Source organism: Cygnus olor, chromosome 8 (assembly GCF_009769625.2).
Source record: "Cygnus olor isolate bCygOlo1 chromosome 8, bCygOlo1.pri.v2, whole genome shotgun sequence".
NCBI lineage: Eukaryota > Metazoa > Chordata > Aves > Anseriformes > Anatidae > Cygnus > Cygnus olor.
Genome location: NC_049176.1, coordinates 12661819 through 12680400, shown reverse-complemented (window position 1 = coordinate 12680400; position 18582 = coordinate 12661819). Strand labels below are relative to the sequence as shown.

General features: G+C 41.8%; 1 protein-coding gene across 20 annotated transcripts in view; it reads left to right on the top strand.

Moving 5' to 3' along the window:
• The window catches only part of RABGAP1L (RAB GTPase activating protein 1 like), a 250803-nt gene that overhangs the window by 179066 nt on the left and 53155 nt on the right, over nucleotides 1–18582 (top strand). For all 20 annotated transcript variants that reach the window (XM_040565580.1, XM_040565585.1, XM_040565577.1 and 17 more), the window contains one exon: nucleotides 7444–7572. In XM_040565580.1, the coding sequence (XP_040421514.1) occupies nucleotides 7444–7572 (129 nt within the window). The remainder of the gene's footprint in view (nucleotides 1–7443; nucleotides 7573–18582) is intronic.

Sequence of the window (18582 nt, the reverse complement as noted above, 5' to 3'; positions counted from 1 at the left end):
CAGGTCCTGCTGGTGGGAGCCAGTGCCACTCCTTCAGTAGCTCGAAGGGTCGCGACCAGGTCTGCATTACTAACAAATCTTTTCTAAAGCTGTGAATGCTTTTGTTCTCAGTTCTGCAATGACTGCAGACAAGCAGCATACCCTGTCTACTTCTAGGTGCTGATGGAAAGTGCGTTAATTCTCGGCAGTTCAAATCTTACACTTGTGACATTAAAGGTTTGTTTTAAGCATTCATAGCATTTAAGCTGTGTTGATGTATTTTAGTTTTCTGCTGTTTCTATATTTGGTTTTGACAAGGCAGGTGACACCGTGTAAAAAAAGTTTAAAATACGTGTGTGGAATTATCTGGGAAATAAATTGTTAAAGATGTTCTTATCTGTCATAGCAACTGATGTCTGTGTGTGAAATGGCCTGAAATTGGCATGGCATCTTATGGTACACAGAAGTACGCCTTCATCATTGCTGCTGCTGTACAAAACACACCCAAAGCCACAAAATAGCAGAGAATCCGAAAGTCGGCAACTAGCCCTAGCTGGGTCTGCTCTGGGGTGCCATAAACCGAGCTACTGCCCTGGGGCATGCCTGCTCAGTGGTGTGACACCAGAATGTCATTTTAATGTGATGCCTGGGAAAAGAGTGCTTTTACTGACCTGTACCATGTTCTTGTGGCTTGGTGCCTTTCCTTCATTTCCACGCCCTGCGTAGTCCTGTATCGTGGTGTTATGGAGTGACCTGTCTTGCATTTTCATCATGCTGCTGAACCTCTGCTCTGTGTTCTGCAGTACCCTCAGATAAATGACGGTGATCTGTGTATTGTAAGATGCTCAAAAAAAAAAGAAAAGAAAAAGCGGGTAGCTGAGCCTGTGTGTTCCAAACGTTGTGAGATGGTAGGTACAATATTCACAAAGTCTTAAATTGCTAGTAAAGTGAAGATGAATTTGGATACCTACAGGCACTTGTAGAATTGGGCGTAGTGCCTGCCGTAAGGGCTAATAATGCATGGCTGAAGCTGCTGTATTTGTAAGCATTATGCCAGTCTAGCTCAAAGTGCACCTAAACCTTCTTCCATCCCATCCTGCTGCTTTAGTGCTGTTGGTCTCCTGGGCAAGGACTGCCAAATCGTTCTGAATTGTCTTGTGATGAGCTCTAAGGAAGCAGAGGCAAAAACACAAAGCTCTTTTTCACTTGACTTAATCAGGCTTTGGAGCTGGCCCTCCTGATAGGGCATACCAGGGAATTCAGTGTACTTCAGCAGCCAGATATCTGAGCTTTGCTGAATGACATTATTTTATTTATTTAAAAGGGGGGGGGGGGGGGGGGGGGGGGGGAGAAAAAAGGCAAAACAATACAAACGATGCTTGTGTTATTAAAGAGCCTTGATTTGTGAAATGAATGTGGTTTTCTGCCAGGTTTTATTAGCTAAATATACCTCTTTTGACATATATCCCTTCTGACATATACCCATTCCATGGAGGAGTAGAGGCTGTTTCTGATGATTTTTAAATTAGAAAAGCCTGAGGACCAAGAATTTGTACTTTAATCAGAACTAAAGATACTTACTTGGACTTTTGTAAAATTAAGAACTAGATTCTTTTGTGCATACATAAGCATCTTCCTCTGCTGTGGTTTGGGGAATAAATACCTATGACAGGCAGAATATATACCATTGTAGTGTTATTTGAAAAACATAATCTGTAACCTCAGAAAAATTCAGATCACCTACTCACTGGCATCAGTTATATGTGATGACGAGCAAGTGGAACAGCACTAATTCTGTGTGGGTTTTTCCCCTTGGGGATATCTGTGGGTGGGTAGAGCTAGGAGATTTTTTGTTTGCTCTTGCACACATTCATCAGTATTTTACGGGGCAGAATGAACATTACCTTTCCTAAGTCTGGATCTGCACACAAACACTGGTGCAATTTTGAGCAGAGGTGCACTACTGTCTGTAGGCAGTGGCCAAGCAGAGGATCCCTGCTGGATGCCAACTCATCATGCACAAAACCTCAGCTAGGCCTTCTGAAAACTTTTGCCTATAGCCAGATTATATTTTTTTTCCCGTGACACTTTTATACCGAGCTGTGTTTTACAGAGAACACAGATTTTAACAGAAAAAAAAATATTTGTGACAGTATAGCTTTCCCAGCAAAGAGCATAGAAGTGATGCCAATTAAAAGAGGCTTTTGATGCATCGTGTTGGAAGTGCATGCCAGCGCACCTGTGGCAGGGTAGCTTTGCCAGTCCATCTGTTCCCGGCCTGGATTCCAAGTCCACCCCTCCTGGTGCTCCTTGGAAGCTCAGCAGGTCATCTTCCTCCTCTTGGAGCCATTTAACAGATCTCAGGTCAAAGGGCAGCGCAGCGCAAAATTGTGCAACATGCAGCATTGCAGTCTGCTGCTACCAGTGGGAAGGGAACCATCAGGTTAGAAAAAACACCTCCCATACTTTCATGTTACACTGCAGGTTCTACAAGAACTTAAAACCACACAGTGCATGTTAAGGATTAAATGTTATAGTCTGCAAAATTAGTGTAAAAGTACATGTAAGCATTTTGAATTTTCTGATAGCAAATTTAATAGTGGAGTAGAGTATGGCTGGATTCTTCTCTGCCTTTTACTTTGTCTTGTTCCTGATCCATATTCCTTAGATTGTAAAGCACGCACTTTATGTTCACTCACATTCTATAGAAATTCTGCATATATATACTGTATGCATAGAACACTACAGAATTTTTTTATCTGTTTGTGTAAAAGAGGAAGAATTAAATTAAGGAAGTGCCATGTGGTTGATCTGAAATTTCTTCTGCTCTATAAGTTCCCAGGTGGGAACAGGAGATTCGGTTGGTACAGTCAGTAAGGAATGAGACTGCAGAATTAATAATTGAAGACAGAAAAATTAAATTAAAGAAAAAAGCCAAGCCTATGTCTTAATCACATTTCCCTGAGTATTTTGGAGATGGCAGTAGTAACACTATTTACTTTAAAATGATAATAATAATAATAATAAAAACATTATTTAAGTCTCAGAAAAAAAGAGCTGAGGTGATCTGTTTTTCAGAACTTTGCAATTTCACAGGACTTTGTCTATTGACTTGAAAGTTTGCTGACTAATTCTGCAAAAGGGCTTGTCCTAAGTTTCAAATAATCCAAGTAAGATCATTTTATGAACATATTGAAATACTTAAGTGATGTGGGAAGGACATGTGAGGGAACATGTATAGCCAAACCCTAAAAAGCAAGCTGAGGGTTCAGAAGTTCATTGGAAGTTCACGTTATGTTCATAGTTCTTAGTGCGCCTCGTCTTTTACTTGTTGTTTTTCTTTATATATTTTATACAAAAATATGATTACTTAAGAATTACAACTTGAATATTAAAAAACTCCCTGAAGTCCCCATGTGCCCCAAAATACAATGTACCTGCCAAATGTGAATTATCGCTTCATTAGACTTACAGATGGTTTATTGAAATGAGTTGTTCAGGAGATCCATGAGCTGAGTGACATGAACCAGCAAATTTACAAATCTCTGCCTGTCAAACAGCTGCCAAAAGGTGCCTGAAATGTCTTTATGATTTATTGATTAAAATCACAAAATGTCAAGAAATGTGAATAATAAAACAACAACAATGCTATGCACTTTTTTGTACTGCATATATCGTATATGTATAAAAAATGTATATGCGTATGTATTTATATACACATACTGATTTTTGTTGTTTCCTGTTTTTAATTAGTACCTGAAAAGCTTTGTTTGCATAATTTAGACAAAAAAGCATAAACTGTACAAAATGCACAACCCGGTTAACATTGCTCTCAAAAGATTACTTTGATTTCTTCTGATTTTAATAGTGAAACTCTAACTTTCTGGTCAACAGATTATTTTAATGAAATGAAAATACTCAGCAAAGTAGGAAGAGCTGAATGTTAGGGGTCTACCTCTCACTTTATTGAACTATATAATATTCTGGTTTATAACCTCCCATGACTGTAATTCTACTTCAGCAGATTCCATCGTAGAAGTTCTCATTTCCATGATTCACCATGGTTTTTACCAGATTTTCACTGACTACAAGTTTTTCAGGGTTGAGATCTCAAAATTCTCAATAGCTTCGATATTATGAGAATAATTTGTTTTGGTGTTGTTAAAATGTTATTCTAGCAGTGATTAAAACAAAAGCCTGGGGAAATAAATCTGACTATAAATTTTCACATGTAATCACTGTAGTTCTGACACATTTGCCTCTGTCATTATGGCATTTATTTTTTTAATGACATGCTATGGACACAAAAGGTAGGTGCATCTGCTTTTCTAAAGTTTAGTGGGGTGATTTAATTGTTGATTATTAACTTTTTTTAATTTATTTTTTTTCTCCTCTGATTTCAAATGATAATAAAAATAATAATTCAAAACTCTCAATGGGAGTTTTTAGAAAAAGACTTTTTTAGAAAAATTTAAGAAAAGTTAAAATGAAATACAAAATTCAGATGAAAATTTCTAGTCATGCCCCCTTAGAAAAATACTTGCTTAAAATTAGGATAGCTCATCTCCTAATAAAATGGTAAAACTTTGGCAAAAAAAAAAGTGTGTTTGGTGTTTGTTTAGTGTTGGGAGCGAGTGTCCAGAAGTCGTAATTAAAAACACCCTCCCACTCTGTTGGAAGCACACAGCAAGCAGCCTGTCTTGGAGATTACCCTGGCTTGCAGCATTGCAGTATCTGAGCACCTTCTGCCTAAAACGGATAACAGTAGCCACAGGGGTTTTACACATTGCTTGGTGTGCCCTTGCACCTTGGTCAGAATTGTGGCCAGGGCCGGGAGAGGCTGCGAGGAAGAAGAGGGGACTGGAAATGCAGCAGCAAGCTTGACTCCAAAGAGGGCAAATGTATAATGTTGTAGGGAAATCTGTTTGACCCATATGGCAAACACAGCTGTCAGCATCACGGAGAGGGAAGGGGGGAAATCACTTTGGAGTTGGCTGGTTATTAAACCAATTACTGCTTTTCTAGCACCATTACCCAGCTGAACTTTGCCCAAAATGGCTCGGTTGTCGGTGCGGGTTCTGGCACAGAGCACTGCTTGGTGCCAGCAGGTCGCCCCAAATACTGCCCGCTGTGCATCCGAAGCACTGACCAAGCCTCAAGCATGGCAAAAGCGTATACAGCCTTACTAAACCTTCTCCAGAAGAAAAACAGCGTGCAGAGGAGGAAATGGATGTGTTGGCCATAGCTATGTTCACGAGTGGGTCCGATTCGTTAGATACCTAAGTGCACCAGCTCTCTGTCAACATGACATCGGTCTTGTCAGATGGAGCCTCAGCCAGATAGTCCTTCTGCCAAATTTTTGTGGACAGAATCAGATGTGAGAGTTTGTAAAACTGAGCATTTCTCATCCATGTCCTGAAGGCAGCTTTTGTTGTGTCCCTGTAGTGATGACCCAGCAGCTTCCTTGGCTGCAAGTGAAGGATCAAAGAGATCTTGAGGGAACTCTGAGCAGCTTGAAGACAAAGTTAGAAAATGCTGCAGTCAAAGGGAAACAGATCTGCCAAAGCAACTTCAGCTGCATTTAGAGTTTTCTCACTCTTACCTTGTGATTAATGTAGCGGAAACTACTAGTAAGTCTTCAGCAGGGTGTACGGTGTGATCATCTCCAGAAATACATAGGGCGATAGATAAATGTGCACAATGGATATTTTGTTCTTATGTGGTCTTGATTGAGGAAGCCAAAGGACACGTTGTTGTGCCATCCCCATAGTGGAAGGTTGGACACCGAGCAGTGATGATTATGGGTGCTTGGGTGGCAGACCTCTGATGTCAGCTCATGTTCTCCGCTATCAGAAATGCTGGATAACCATGAAAATGCCCTCTTAAATTCTGTGGTTCCCAGTTATGTTCATCATTTAAAATCCATTCAAAAACCCTTCTCCATTTCCCCATCAGATAAAGCTTGGTCAAACTGCTATGTTTTTGTGGACCCTCTGTGCAGGCTGCTGTAGCATTTTTAGCAGGACTGTGGAATATGTCAAGCCATGTTGGAAGCTTGCTGTTGCATGCTCGTAATATCTACAGTACCACATTGAAGTTCAGTTTGCTTTGGGAAGCAATATACTTGTACTTTTAAGAAAGTGTTTTACATAGTAGGTTTAATTATTTTCATGTAAATGAGCTACTGAAACTAGTTAATATGATACATAGGGAGGATTTGTAAACAAAACCCATTAGTAATTTTTTTCTGTTGTAGTGAGAATTAAATTTATTTCTACTTATTTGAAACAAATTTAACACCCAGGAGAAATAAGACTTTCATCTAGTCTCACCTCTTTCATGACAAGGACTGCTGTTTTCCCAGTTCTTCCAGTGCAGAGCCAGATCCGGTGTGTTTGGCTGCAGTGTGTTTGCTGGAAAGAGGTTGTCTGGAAGCAGCAAAGGGTTTTGGGTGGGTGAGAAGTTAGCTAAGGAAAGGGGAGCCCCTTCAGCAAAGGGGCCTGTATCTCTCTGGAAGTGTCAGCCGAAGTGTGATGGTACACAGCTCCAGCCTCCGTGGTGCTGTTCTGTACACTGGCATGTGTTCCTTTGTTCCTTCTGGTTTAAAAGACATTCACATTTTGAGGTGACGTCCTGAATGTCTTGTCTGGATATACAGTCTCTGTGAACCTTTTAAAGGAACAGTCTAAAGGCTTGCTTTTGCATATCTATAAAATCTCCTGGTATAGTTCTCTCATCTCCAAAAATTAATACGTTTGTCCCTGACCCATGAATCATATTACTCCGTCAGTAGCAGAACTGGATTAATGCTGAGTGTTTAACATTTTCTGACCTGTTAGGCTTGATACCACAGCGAGAGGTACAGTCTTATGAGAGATATAGAAATAAACATGTGAAACATTTTCTGGCACAGTGTTCTTTGAGAAATTGTGTCACAGACTTCTACACATTGACTTGCTGATGCCTCTTATGAGTCATATGCATTTTTGCTTCTGCTGTTCATGTCTGCAACCATATCTATGTATCTATGTATTATCTTTTTAGGGTAGCATTATAAAAATCAGCGATGTTCTAAAGCATAAGCTCTCTAAAAATGTTACAGATTCTCCTAGGTTTTTATTGTTTGCTTGGTTTTGTTTTGTTTTGTTTTTTTTCCCCTTACTCAGTTTCATCTTGACAGGCTTAGCCAGAATCCCTTTCTTACCCTGCAGGTACAGAAGGATGAAATACATTAATGTGCTGTAGTCCTCTGATTGTGCTGCTCTGCCTGGGATTCCTGGGATAAGTTTTAGCCTCTGTCTTGTTTTATGAGAAATGGATTAGAGAGCCGATTTTAAAGAGGATGTTTTTTGGGCTAATGTGAATTTTGGTGGTTTGGAATGCAGTCAGTAAATGACAAATCCAGTAAAAGAGCATGACTACATGTTCTCAGTGTTTAGAGTAGTTCTCTGTGTTTAATTGCAGACCTCAAAAGAGGACCTTCTACAAGCTGATTTTGAAGGAGCTTTAAAATTCTTCAGGGTTCAGCTGCCCAAGAGATACAGAGCTGAGGAGAACGCCAGGAGACTGATGGAACAAGCTTGCAACATTAAGGTAAGGGCAATTTTCATTTCCGCTCATTCACCCAGGGTTCTTACAGAAAAAGTAAGGTACAGTGTATAAGAATGACAGTAGCACATGCAAAGTAAAGTAATGAAATCATTATTACTTTTTGTATATATATGTATATCTGTACACACTTGTTATATTTAAAGAAAGTACAGCACAGAGCTTTGGCACATGCTTAATAATTAAAATAGTAAACTTACGATCAAAAAATGGAATGGTCAAAACTTGCTAATTCATTGATTTATAAATAGTGATAACACTAAACAATGAATCAAATATCTGATGATCATCATGGTTGTATATTATTTGTTTCACCCCGAAGCTATTTATTTGCAGAATGCCACTCTCTGTATAAAACAATTGTAGTGGAGTAGAAACTTAGTTTTGTTGGTCTATCAAGCTTACCAAGACAGAACATCTTTTTTATGTTCTATGCTACCAAGACGCCCAGAGGATGTACTCTGTACACCCAGAGGATGACCCAAGAAAGAGCCATGGGATGGGTTTTAACATTTGATCTTGAAATAAGTGGTTTTGTTACTTCTTGAAGTGTGAGCACTGATGGGAAATGTGTGTTTGGTGTGGTCCAGTAATGGGCCGAGAGACCATGACCATAATGAGACCGTGTGAACAGAAAGATTGCTCCTCTGACACTCTGCTTTATATCTCTCTCAATGTGTTTATTCACTTGCTTTTGTGCTGCTTGATTTCATAGTTTGCTAAATAAGGTATTTTTTTCATACTGATTAAAACACCAATCGCAGGCGAGCCCCCTCCCTACCCGCCTCGCCTCCCCAGGTGCCCTTACACAATAGGTTTGAGGCCCTGGAGCTCAAGGGACAGGGTGGTGAGGATGTGGGGGAAAGTCCACACAGGAGGCTGTCAAGGGCAAGAAAGTCAACTCCATGCCTCAAGACTTCCTCCACCAGGAAGGAAAGAAGGGCAATAGTCATAGGCAACTCCCTTCTGAGGAGAACAGAGAGCCCCATATGTCGGCCGGCCTCTACTCTTAGAGAAGTCTGCTGCCTGCTTGGGGCCTGGGTCAGGGACATCACCAGGAAACTTCCTGACCTTGTTCGCCCCTCTGATTATTACGCGTTAGTGATAATTCAGGCTGGCAGCAATGAAATTGCTGAGAGAAGCCTGAAGGCTATCAAAAGGGACTTCAGGGGATTGGGGCAGTTACTGGATGGAGTAGGTGCGTAGGAGGTGTTTTCCTCTATCCCTTCAGTGGTGGGGAGGGATACTGAGTGGACCTGGAAGGCCCAGCTGGTCAATACATGGCTGAGAGGCTGGTGCCATCACAGGAATTTTGTTTTTTTTTGATCATGGGGAGGTTTACTCGGCACCTGGCCTGATGGCTGCTGATGGGTCCCAACTGTCTCAAAGGGGGAAATGAATTCTAGCCTGGGAGCTGGCAGGGCTCATTGAGAGGGCTTTAAACTAGGTATGAAGGGGGACAGGGGGGAAATGAGACTTGATAGAGATGAGCCTGGGGAAGCAGCCCTGGGGTTGGGGGTGAGGGCCACGACACAACTGAAGTGCATCTACACCAATGCACACAGCATGGGCGACAGACAGGAGGAGCTGGAAGCCATGGTGCGGCAGGCAAGCTATGCCCTAGTTGCCATCACTGAAACATGGTGGGACCACTCCCACGACTGGAGTGCTGCAATGGATGGCTACAAGCTCTTCAGAAGGGACAGGCAACTCAGGAGGGTTCGTGGCATGGCTCTCTATATTAGGGAGTGTTTTGATGCTGTTGAGCTCAGGGTTGGGAATGATAAGGTAGAGTCCCTGTGGGTAAGGATCAGGGGCTTGGCCAACAAGGTGGACATCCTGGTGGGGGTCTGTTACAGACCGCCAAACCAGGATGAAGAGACAGATGAGGCGTTCTATAAGCAGCTGGCAGAAGTTGCTCAATCGCCAGCACTTGTTCTCATGGGGGACTTCAACATCCGGGACATATGCTGGAAATACAATACAGCCCTGAGGAAGCAGTCTAGAAGGTTCCTGGAGTGCGTGGAAGACAGCTTCCTGACTCAGCTGGTTAGTGAGCCTACCAGAGGGGTGCCCCACTAGACCTGCTGTTCCTGAACAGAGAAGGACTGGTGGGAGATGTGGTGGTAGGGAGCTGTCTTGGGCAGTGACCACAAAATGGTAAAGTTCTCTTCTTGGTGAAGTCAGGAGGGAGGTCAATAAAACTGCTACCTTGTACTTCTGGAGGGCAGACTTTGAATTGCTCGGGACACTGGTAGGGAGGGCCCCTTGGGAGTCAGTCCTGAAGGGCAGAGGGGCCCAGGAAGGCTGGACGCTCCTCCAGAAGTCTTCAAGGTGTAGGAGCAGGCTGTCCCTGTGTGCCATAAGATGGGCTAGCGGGGAAAAAGACCAGCATGGCTGAACAGGGAACTTTTGGTGAGTGTCCGGGAGAAAAAGAGAGTTTATGTCCGGTGGAAGAAGGGGTAGGCAATGTGGGGAGAGTACAAGGAAGTTGCCAGGATATGCAGAGAAAAACTCAGGAAGGCCAAAGCCCAGTATGAGCTCAACCTGGCCACTGTGGTCAAGGATAACAAAAAATGTTTTTAGAGATAGATTAACAGCAAGAGGAGGGCCAAGGAGAATCTCATTCCTTTACTGGATGTAGGGGGGAACATGATTTCTGAGGATAAGGAAAAGGCTGAGGTTCTTAATGCCTTCTTTGCATCTGTCTTTACTACGAAGCTGGTGAAAGCCTGGAACACAAGGCTATGAGGAGTGGCTGAGGGAACTGGGGTTGTTTGGTTTGGAGAAGAGGAGGCTCACGGGAGACCTTATTGCTCTCTACAACTCCCTGAAAGGAAGGTGTGGGGAGCTCGGGGTCGGCCTCTTCTCACAGGTAACTAGTGATAGGACAAGAGGGAATGGCCTCAAGTTGCACCAGTGGAGGTTCAGGCTGGAAATGAGGAGACATTTCTTCTCAGAAAGAGCAGTCAGGCGTTGGGACGGGTTGCCCAGGGAGGTGGTGGAGTCTCCGTTCCTGGGGGTGTTTAAGGAGAGGTTGGATGTGGTGCTTAGGGACATGGCTTAGTGGGTGATATTGGTAATAGGGTGATGGTTGGATCAGATGATCTTGTCTTTTCCAACCTTAATGTTTCTACGATCATGTGAGACAGTGGGCCATGCCAGACTAATGTTTATTCCAGACAGAAAAAAGGTTTTGTGAAAAGATATCTGTAAAAATTGGACTTGAGATTTGTGCTCTGTTGCTGAAAGAGAGTATTTGGGAGTAAAAGACTACAGTTTCATTTTTAGTGTTCAGTCCTTTGCTCAGTTCTTTAAAATGAGTAATTTAAGGATTTATCAAGTACAGTAACATTATGTTGTTTACTGAGTGCATATTTTTCTGATGAGAGGTTAAAATAGAAGTCCTCATGCTACTTTTTGGAATAGATGTTTATCGATTTTCTTGGGCTTGCCTTTCTAATTTTCTTCTTGTACAATACATTGCAAGCCATATGATATTTTTCATGAATTTTTCAATTTGTACTGGGTATGTGTTTCTAAGATGTGTTTTATTGGAAAGTATTTTGAAATGCATTTGAGGCAGATGGTAAGTGCATAGTGCCCTGAATGGGTTCAGCACGTGGGGCCTTTTAAAAGGAGGGAGTGAAATTCTGAGCTCCTCTGTAGGTGGATTCAGGATCAAGAATTATGACCTGGGATTAGCAGAGATGGGAAACAGTAGAAGATTCAAGCTACCTTCTGCTGTGTTAATGACAGCCCACCCTTGCAAGGAGCCTAGCTGGGTTCTACTTGCTCACTGGGCATGCAGTGCGTTCCTTCATTCAGCGTAAGACGTAGCAGGGGATCAAAACTGTGTCCTGAGCAGTCTTCTGATAGTTAGGCTCAGAACAACTAAGCCTATGGAGAGGCGTGTTCTGAGATTCAGAGATTTTTAGTTGCTTGTCATCAGGATTAATAGCATAGTTTGGAAAACTATGGGAGGAACTCTGGACATCGGGGGATGTTGAAATCAGTGAGTAGCATGTGGGTACTCTCATGGAGAACTGAGGTGGTCTGAAGTAGGGTCATGACTCATCTTAGCTCAGTGAATGAAGGTTTGCTTACAGCAGCTCTCTGCCTTTCTGAGTCACAAGCCTGCACGTGGGGTAATGCAGTGCCCATTTCCATCAAAAGTGGCAGAAAATGTGGAAGACTTACATGAATGTAATGCAACAAAACCCATCACGAGATCTTATTGGAGGAGAGGGTGGTACTTACTTGGACTACATCTGTTTTCACTCACTTGCGCTCCTTCTGTCATGGATTTCACGCACGCCGGTGGCCACGCACTCACCACTACCAGGCCTCCTGCTTGGCCAGGTGCACCTGTGTGTGGTGAGGAGGGCCAGTGGTTGTAACGTCCTCACTATGTCTCTTGGGTTCCTCTTGGCCAACGTCAATAAACTGCTTGTTAGGCAAGTTTTTTGCCCTCTTTAAGAGCGGGACTTTTCTTACGGCACAGTCTTTTCCTGCAAAGCTTGCTTCCTTTAGCCTCTGGATCAGTCACGTCGCTGCCCCTTGCCTCTGCTTCCTCCTTGCGGGTGTGTTGGAGGCTTGTGGCCTGTTCTGGTGGCAGGGCTGGTGCGTGGCGGCTTTGCTGTGGCTCTCCAGCTGGCTAGGTAACTCTCGTGGGGCCTGAGCAGTGTGCGGCCTTCTGCTCGAGGTGTGGCAGGACGCTTCTCCTCATCTGCCACTTGGGCTGCTGTCTCTTCTGCCCTCATGTGTCAGCGCTTGCCCTTTTCCTAGCCCTGTCTCTATTGTTTCTTCTAGTGCTTTTGCAAGCAGATGCTGCCATTCGTACTTCTTTTAGACTGCTCTCAGTATTTGTTACGCATCCCTACTGAGTGATTATGTGGTGCCTTGACTCTGTTAACTTGATGTCCCACATTAAATTAAAACACAAGGGTTGAACTGACTTCACATTCACAGTTTTTATTTATTTGGATCATTTTTCTCACTTTTGCCAAGTAGAATGTCTTTAGAGAGCCAAGTCTGAATCAAGGGAGCGTGACCTCTGACTGCAGATGGCACATTAACTGTTTGATAGGCAGTAAAGAAAATCAGCTCATGAGGAAGAAAGTGATGAGGAGTAACCAACATGGATTTATGAATGGGAAATGATACTTAACCAAGCTGATAGCCTTCCATGATGAGATGTCTGGCTTGGTGGATGAGGGGAGAGCTGAGGATGTTGCTTATCTCAAGCACAGAAAGACGCTGTCTCCCATAACATCCTCATAAACAAACTGATGAAGAGGTGGACTGGAATCTGGCTCAGTTGCTGAGTTTAACAGGTTGTGGTTAGCAGGGTGAACTGCTGGAGGCCAGCCACTGGTGTTGTACCCCAGGGGCTGATACTGGGATATTCTTCAGCTTCTTCATTAATGACCTGGAGGATAGAGCAAAAAGAATCCTCAGAGAGTTGCAGATGATATACTTTTTCTTAACTTCAGTGGTGATCAGACACAGTAACAGGTTGTCCAAAGGGAGTTGTGGAGCCTCCATCCGTGGAGATACTGAAAACACAACTGGTCCTGAACAGCCAGCTTTACCTAACCCTGCTTTGGGTAGGTGGGCTGGACAAGATGATCTCCAAAGTTCCCATCCAACCTCAATTGTTCTGTCATTCTTTAATTAGTTATAACGTGGTCTTTATTTACAAACAGGAACTAATAATTACAGAAGTTGACATGCTCAAATAAGAAATTACGGTCTTGATAGTTATCACTACAAGAGGTCCAAGGGACTGCAGAGGTTACGTGAAGAATAGTTGGCTGTCTTGTTGAATGCAGCAAAACCTGTTCTGTTAAAAAAGGCAACAAACAAAACCATTAAACGTGTATTTTCTGTTGTATAAATCAGGCACTGTGTGTCTTCCACTGCTTCTCACTAGTGTATTAGTATTTGTAGACCAAACACCAGATGTTTGTAGGGTAAGCATCACACAGTAAGTGCCAGGGAGTGTTTTAGGTTTGTAAACTAATGACTGAGGCATAAAAACTTGAGAACAGTCATGGTGTAGTCAGACTTCATATTCATGCTATATCTTTTCCAATATTTCTTTTTTTTTTTTTTTAATTCCCAAATTACTACAAAATGGGAGCTTTAACAAGTAATTATCCACCTCTTGCTTTTTTTTTTCTTTTTTTTTTTTTTCTGCCATGAGCTCTGTCATGGTTCTAGAGAAGGCAAAAGAAAAAAGGCGTGGTGTTTTTTCCCCTTAGTTTCACACTTAAGTTTAACTCATGATTTCAGGAGCTAACCCTTAGATTTTAAAGGTGCTATATTGGAAATAGTAGTCTTGTCATCCTATTTTAAGAACAAATTTAAAAGAATTAGCATCAAACTCTTCCTTGAGAACAATTCTGTGAATACAAAGAAAAAAATCCTATTAATTGAAAATTGTATTTAAAATGTGCTAGAGCCTGTCTTGTTCAGTTAAGGACTATCCATGGTGATCACCCACCAGGTCTGAATTTCCATCATTTACCACTGAGGAAATCATTGTGATCAAAGTCAGTGGAATTAGAAATAACGGCAGTATTTCCTGGCATGTGATCGTTGGATAGAATTCCGTGGTTTAGGAATGATCTGTAGTAATACATACTATAAAATAATATTGCCTAAGAAGCTTCCTTTTGGTTTCCACATATGTGTGTTAGATAATTGCAGAGCAGGGTCCCACTGATACCTGGCTGATGTATTATATCCATCATTTGCAGAATATAAGATTTATTCAGGTGGAAGAGACTGAATTTGTGAAGATATCTGCTGAGACTCTTACGGTAGATAGAGACCTGCATTGCATAAATTTCCCAGCTCAGAAACAGCCAAACAGAGGAGAAATACATTAATCCTCTAAGTAGGATGTCAGATGCTAATTTAAGGGCTAATAAAAATTTAATAAAAGATGAAAATGACAAAAGATTAAATTTAGAGTTAATAAATGGGAGATTTTCCTCCTTTGTTTCCTGTTGGTCTTCTGCTCTGTAATGACCATACCTTCCATTTTGCAATGGCCTTTACAGAGGGAGGGGCATATTCCTCCCAGAGCATCCAGCAAGCTTTACAGTTGTAAAAATGGGCTTGAGGATGATAATTTCCTACCTGACCAGAGCATCTTGCATATTATGTGATATGTGATAAAGAGTTACCCTAGAATGATGAACAGTGCTTTTTGTGCTCATGCTTTTGGGGTGATGGTGGAATTCAGAGTTTTTTCTACGTGTCTGGAAACTCAGTGTGATGAAAGAATGAAGAAAGAAAGTGTTTATTCTAGATGAATGAAGGTTAAACTTAATGTTGCTGTTTTATTAAAACAACAACACATTTCACATACTAGCTCAATCCGTCTCAGTTACGTTTTGCATCTCCTAATGCAATTTCTCTTGCAGAGATCTGTGTATGTCCTAAGGAAAGTGTCATGTTGTTTGATTTTAATACAGGAAGCCTATCACCTCTATTCTTACGCTTGACTTCAGTCAGTTGAGCTGTAGATTGGGACAAAGTAAGGGGCATTGTGAGATTTTCTCCGTAGGGAAATGTCTTGGTTTGACAGTACTTGAATGAACTCAGAGAGTTCTGCTCATTTCTGTCCTGGGGTCTTTCAAAGACGAGGAGTTGGCATTCAAACCGTGTTACATTGCAGATCTAGAGATGCCCTGCAGCTGAGCGCAGCAGACAGGTAAATGGAGAGCTACCGGGAACGTCACTGTAGGCAGCCACCTCTCTGGGCCTGTGAAGGTTGGGGGAAGCCATGGGAGAGGCTCTACAAGCACTGAGTAAAAGAACCTGCAGGGCAGATTGTGTGATTACAGGGCAGCTGCTGCAATGACACCTTCCTTTATGTAGCCCAGGAATAGCAGTGTCACCTTTTCTACTCTGTCATCATCATGAGTGGCTGGAAAGACCTGGCAGACTGAAGTTCTTATAGGAGAAGCTACTTCCTAGCCATGTAGCGTTCTCCCCTCGCTGGAGGAAATGCAGCTGCTCAGCAGACCCAGCAGTGCTACAGGGTTGCTGCTCTCAACACCTCAGAAGCAAATGGCCTTGAGAAAAAAAAATGGTGGCTTTTTTCAGTGTGTAGTGGGTTTACCTGGCAACGTTTTGGTAGTGGGGGGCCATAAGGGTGCCTTCTGCGAGAAGAATCCAGAAGCTGCCCCATGTTAGATAAGGGGCCTGCCGCTGACCAGAGCTGAGCACCCCCACAGCTGGTCTTGTAACAAAAGCTGTGTCTTGGCTCATGGAGAAACTGCATGAGCAGAGCCGAAGGTCGGTAGCAGGAGCTGTGCAAAAGTTCTCCTTTCAGGGTAGTTCTTTGTGTAGTTTTAAAACAGACTTACTTTAATAATGTCGCTATTTCAATGTTTTGAATTCAAACCGATGTTTTGAAGCTAACACCTTGCTGTTGTGGGTGAATTACTTTATTCACACCTCTGTTGCTGTTTTATCTGGAAGCAACTTTTTGCAGGCATGGTTTAACAAGGAATTACTTGTTGGTTTATGTCAGTTTTAGTGGAAAAGAGGAAAAATACCTCACTTGCTCTCCTGTTCTCTCTCTAGTACATCCTCTCTCTTTGGGTTTGTACGTATATATGTGTATTTATCTAGTTACTCAGGTTTTCTTGCTATTGTGAGAGATGGTAAAACAACACAAATGCAGCAGAAAGCAAAAGAGATACTGTGGAAAGGCTCTGAAACTGCACAAGCTTTTTATTCCTTTGGTTCTTCCAGCAATATATCTAATTCATCTTCCAATATAAAGGACAGGAAAAAAATTGCTCATTTATCAACTTCTCAAGAAAACACCAAACCAAACTGAAAAGAATTGTGTTTAGATCTATAGAAAACCCTGCTGTGTCTGGATGTGATTTCTTATTAAAAGCCAATGATCAATTCCATTTATGTCTGTGCTGTTATCTCTGTAGTGCAGGATCCTATTGTCGCTGTAAGGAGGGTCATGTTTTTTAATGCGTGCTCTGTTTTCAACTTTAGCTTCTTCCTTTCTGCTTGGCTTTGTGGTATAATGCAGCACGATGACCTGGCATCTGAAAATCATATTAAAGTGGCAACAGTGGTGCAGTGGATTTAGATGTTTAATACTATTGTCACCTTGCTGATAAATGTTAACAATGTAGGAAGAGTCATGCATTTAAAAAGTCACTTTCACCTATGAAATACTTATTTGAACTCTACATATCTGGTTTTCCAGTGAGCAGACATGATGCTTGCATTCAGTAGTGAGGTTAGATTTTCATGGTGTATAAACATTAGGAAAACTTCTCTCTCTCTCTCTCTCTCTTTTTTTTTTTCATTTGCTTTGAGTTGGCATTGTAAATTGAATCAGGTCTATTGGTAATTTTTATCAACAGGGAAAGAATATGATTTTCTTATTAATAATTGCATATAATCACGTTTTCACGTTTTAACCATCTAAAGTATCTTTGCAACCAGACTGAATACAAATTCAATACAAATTTTAGTGTCCTTGTAGTACTCATTTGTCTGCATGTGTACTTGTACTTCTCAGAGTAATGCCATCAACAAGAAGAGTGTTGAAGGTAAGGGTTTTTAAGGTACTATATAAGTTTGAGATGGAAAATTGGATAGAAATATCCATTGTCCAGATTCCCAGCAACTGTATGACAGTATATATCATTAAAAGATTTGCACTGGATAGTGTAAGTTCAGTTGAGTAAGGTGTTGACATCTGGAAAATATTCCAAGCGTTGACAACTGAAAACTGTTCCATGGTCCAGCAGGCCGCAGGTAGCGTATATTCTATGTATTTTAACTTTCATTTTGTTCAGCTTCATGCTGTCAGGAGTCACAGCCGTCCAGGAGGACAGATGTTTCCCCTTTCAGACCCACAGAAGGAAGGCATGCTCAGAAGGTCTTTTGGCTCAAGCTTCTTGAATCTGGCTCTTTCCATCTGCATGAATAATAACTCCTTTGCATCCTCAGATCTTGGATGAATAACTCCTCTGTTTCTTCAAGAAAACCTACATGCTTTTTCTAGTAATGTCTCAGAATATCTGTGTGTGATAATTTCTCTCTGAACCTGCATTGTTAGCTCTCACACGGGAGGAGGACGCAGCCATAGGGTCAGATGGATAGCACAGAGGTGCAGATTATCTATAGAGATTGCTTTCCTCCAGAGTAACCTTAAATTAACCTGACCTTAATTCAGAATGACTGGGCATGTCAAACCTAGCAAACGTATTTCATTGCATGTTGTATTTCCAAAAAGCTCATTTGGATTATGCAAAACTACTACGATTTTAAGTTGAAGCTTTATTTTTTGTAGGAGAAACTCCAGATTTTTTGGAGAGGAGGGGGAAAATAAATGTAATCTTCCATCCTCTTTGTAAAAGGGATGCTGAAAATAGTACAGAGAACAATAGATAAAGGTGGCATGGACTCTCACTGACATTTCTGTCTTCTGTCATCTTTGACACAATTTGTCTAAAATAACTCAGTTCTATGAGTAAGAGAAAGTGAAATTTTTTCCCAGGTTCGATAGGACACATTTGAATCCCATATGCAGGTTGGCTGGGAGATTTTGTTAGGTCCTGACTAACCTCCTGTATGGTGACGAGTTTGGATATTGTACAAAAAGTTTTCTATATCCAGTGGTCTGAAGGACAAGTGGTTGCAGAGTATATAGAGTCACAGTTAACAATGTGAGCTTAATAGTCATCTTAGTTGTTCTTTAGAAGAGAAAGTCTAAACTCTCTCATCCTTTGAAGGAAAAAACACCCAAATAAAAGAGAAACCTGTAACTGTTTCTTCTGAGGGATGCCTTGAGTCTGAATATGGAGAAAGACTGTGATGTTGAAGTCCAGCAGGTTTGCAGTACCTCTTGTTCACAGTAAGATGTGTTTCTCTTTTAGACACTTCTGTGATGCACAAGAGGCTGTAGAGGAAAAACAAATGTATCCCAGGATCGATACT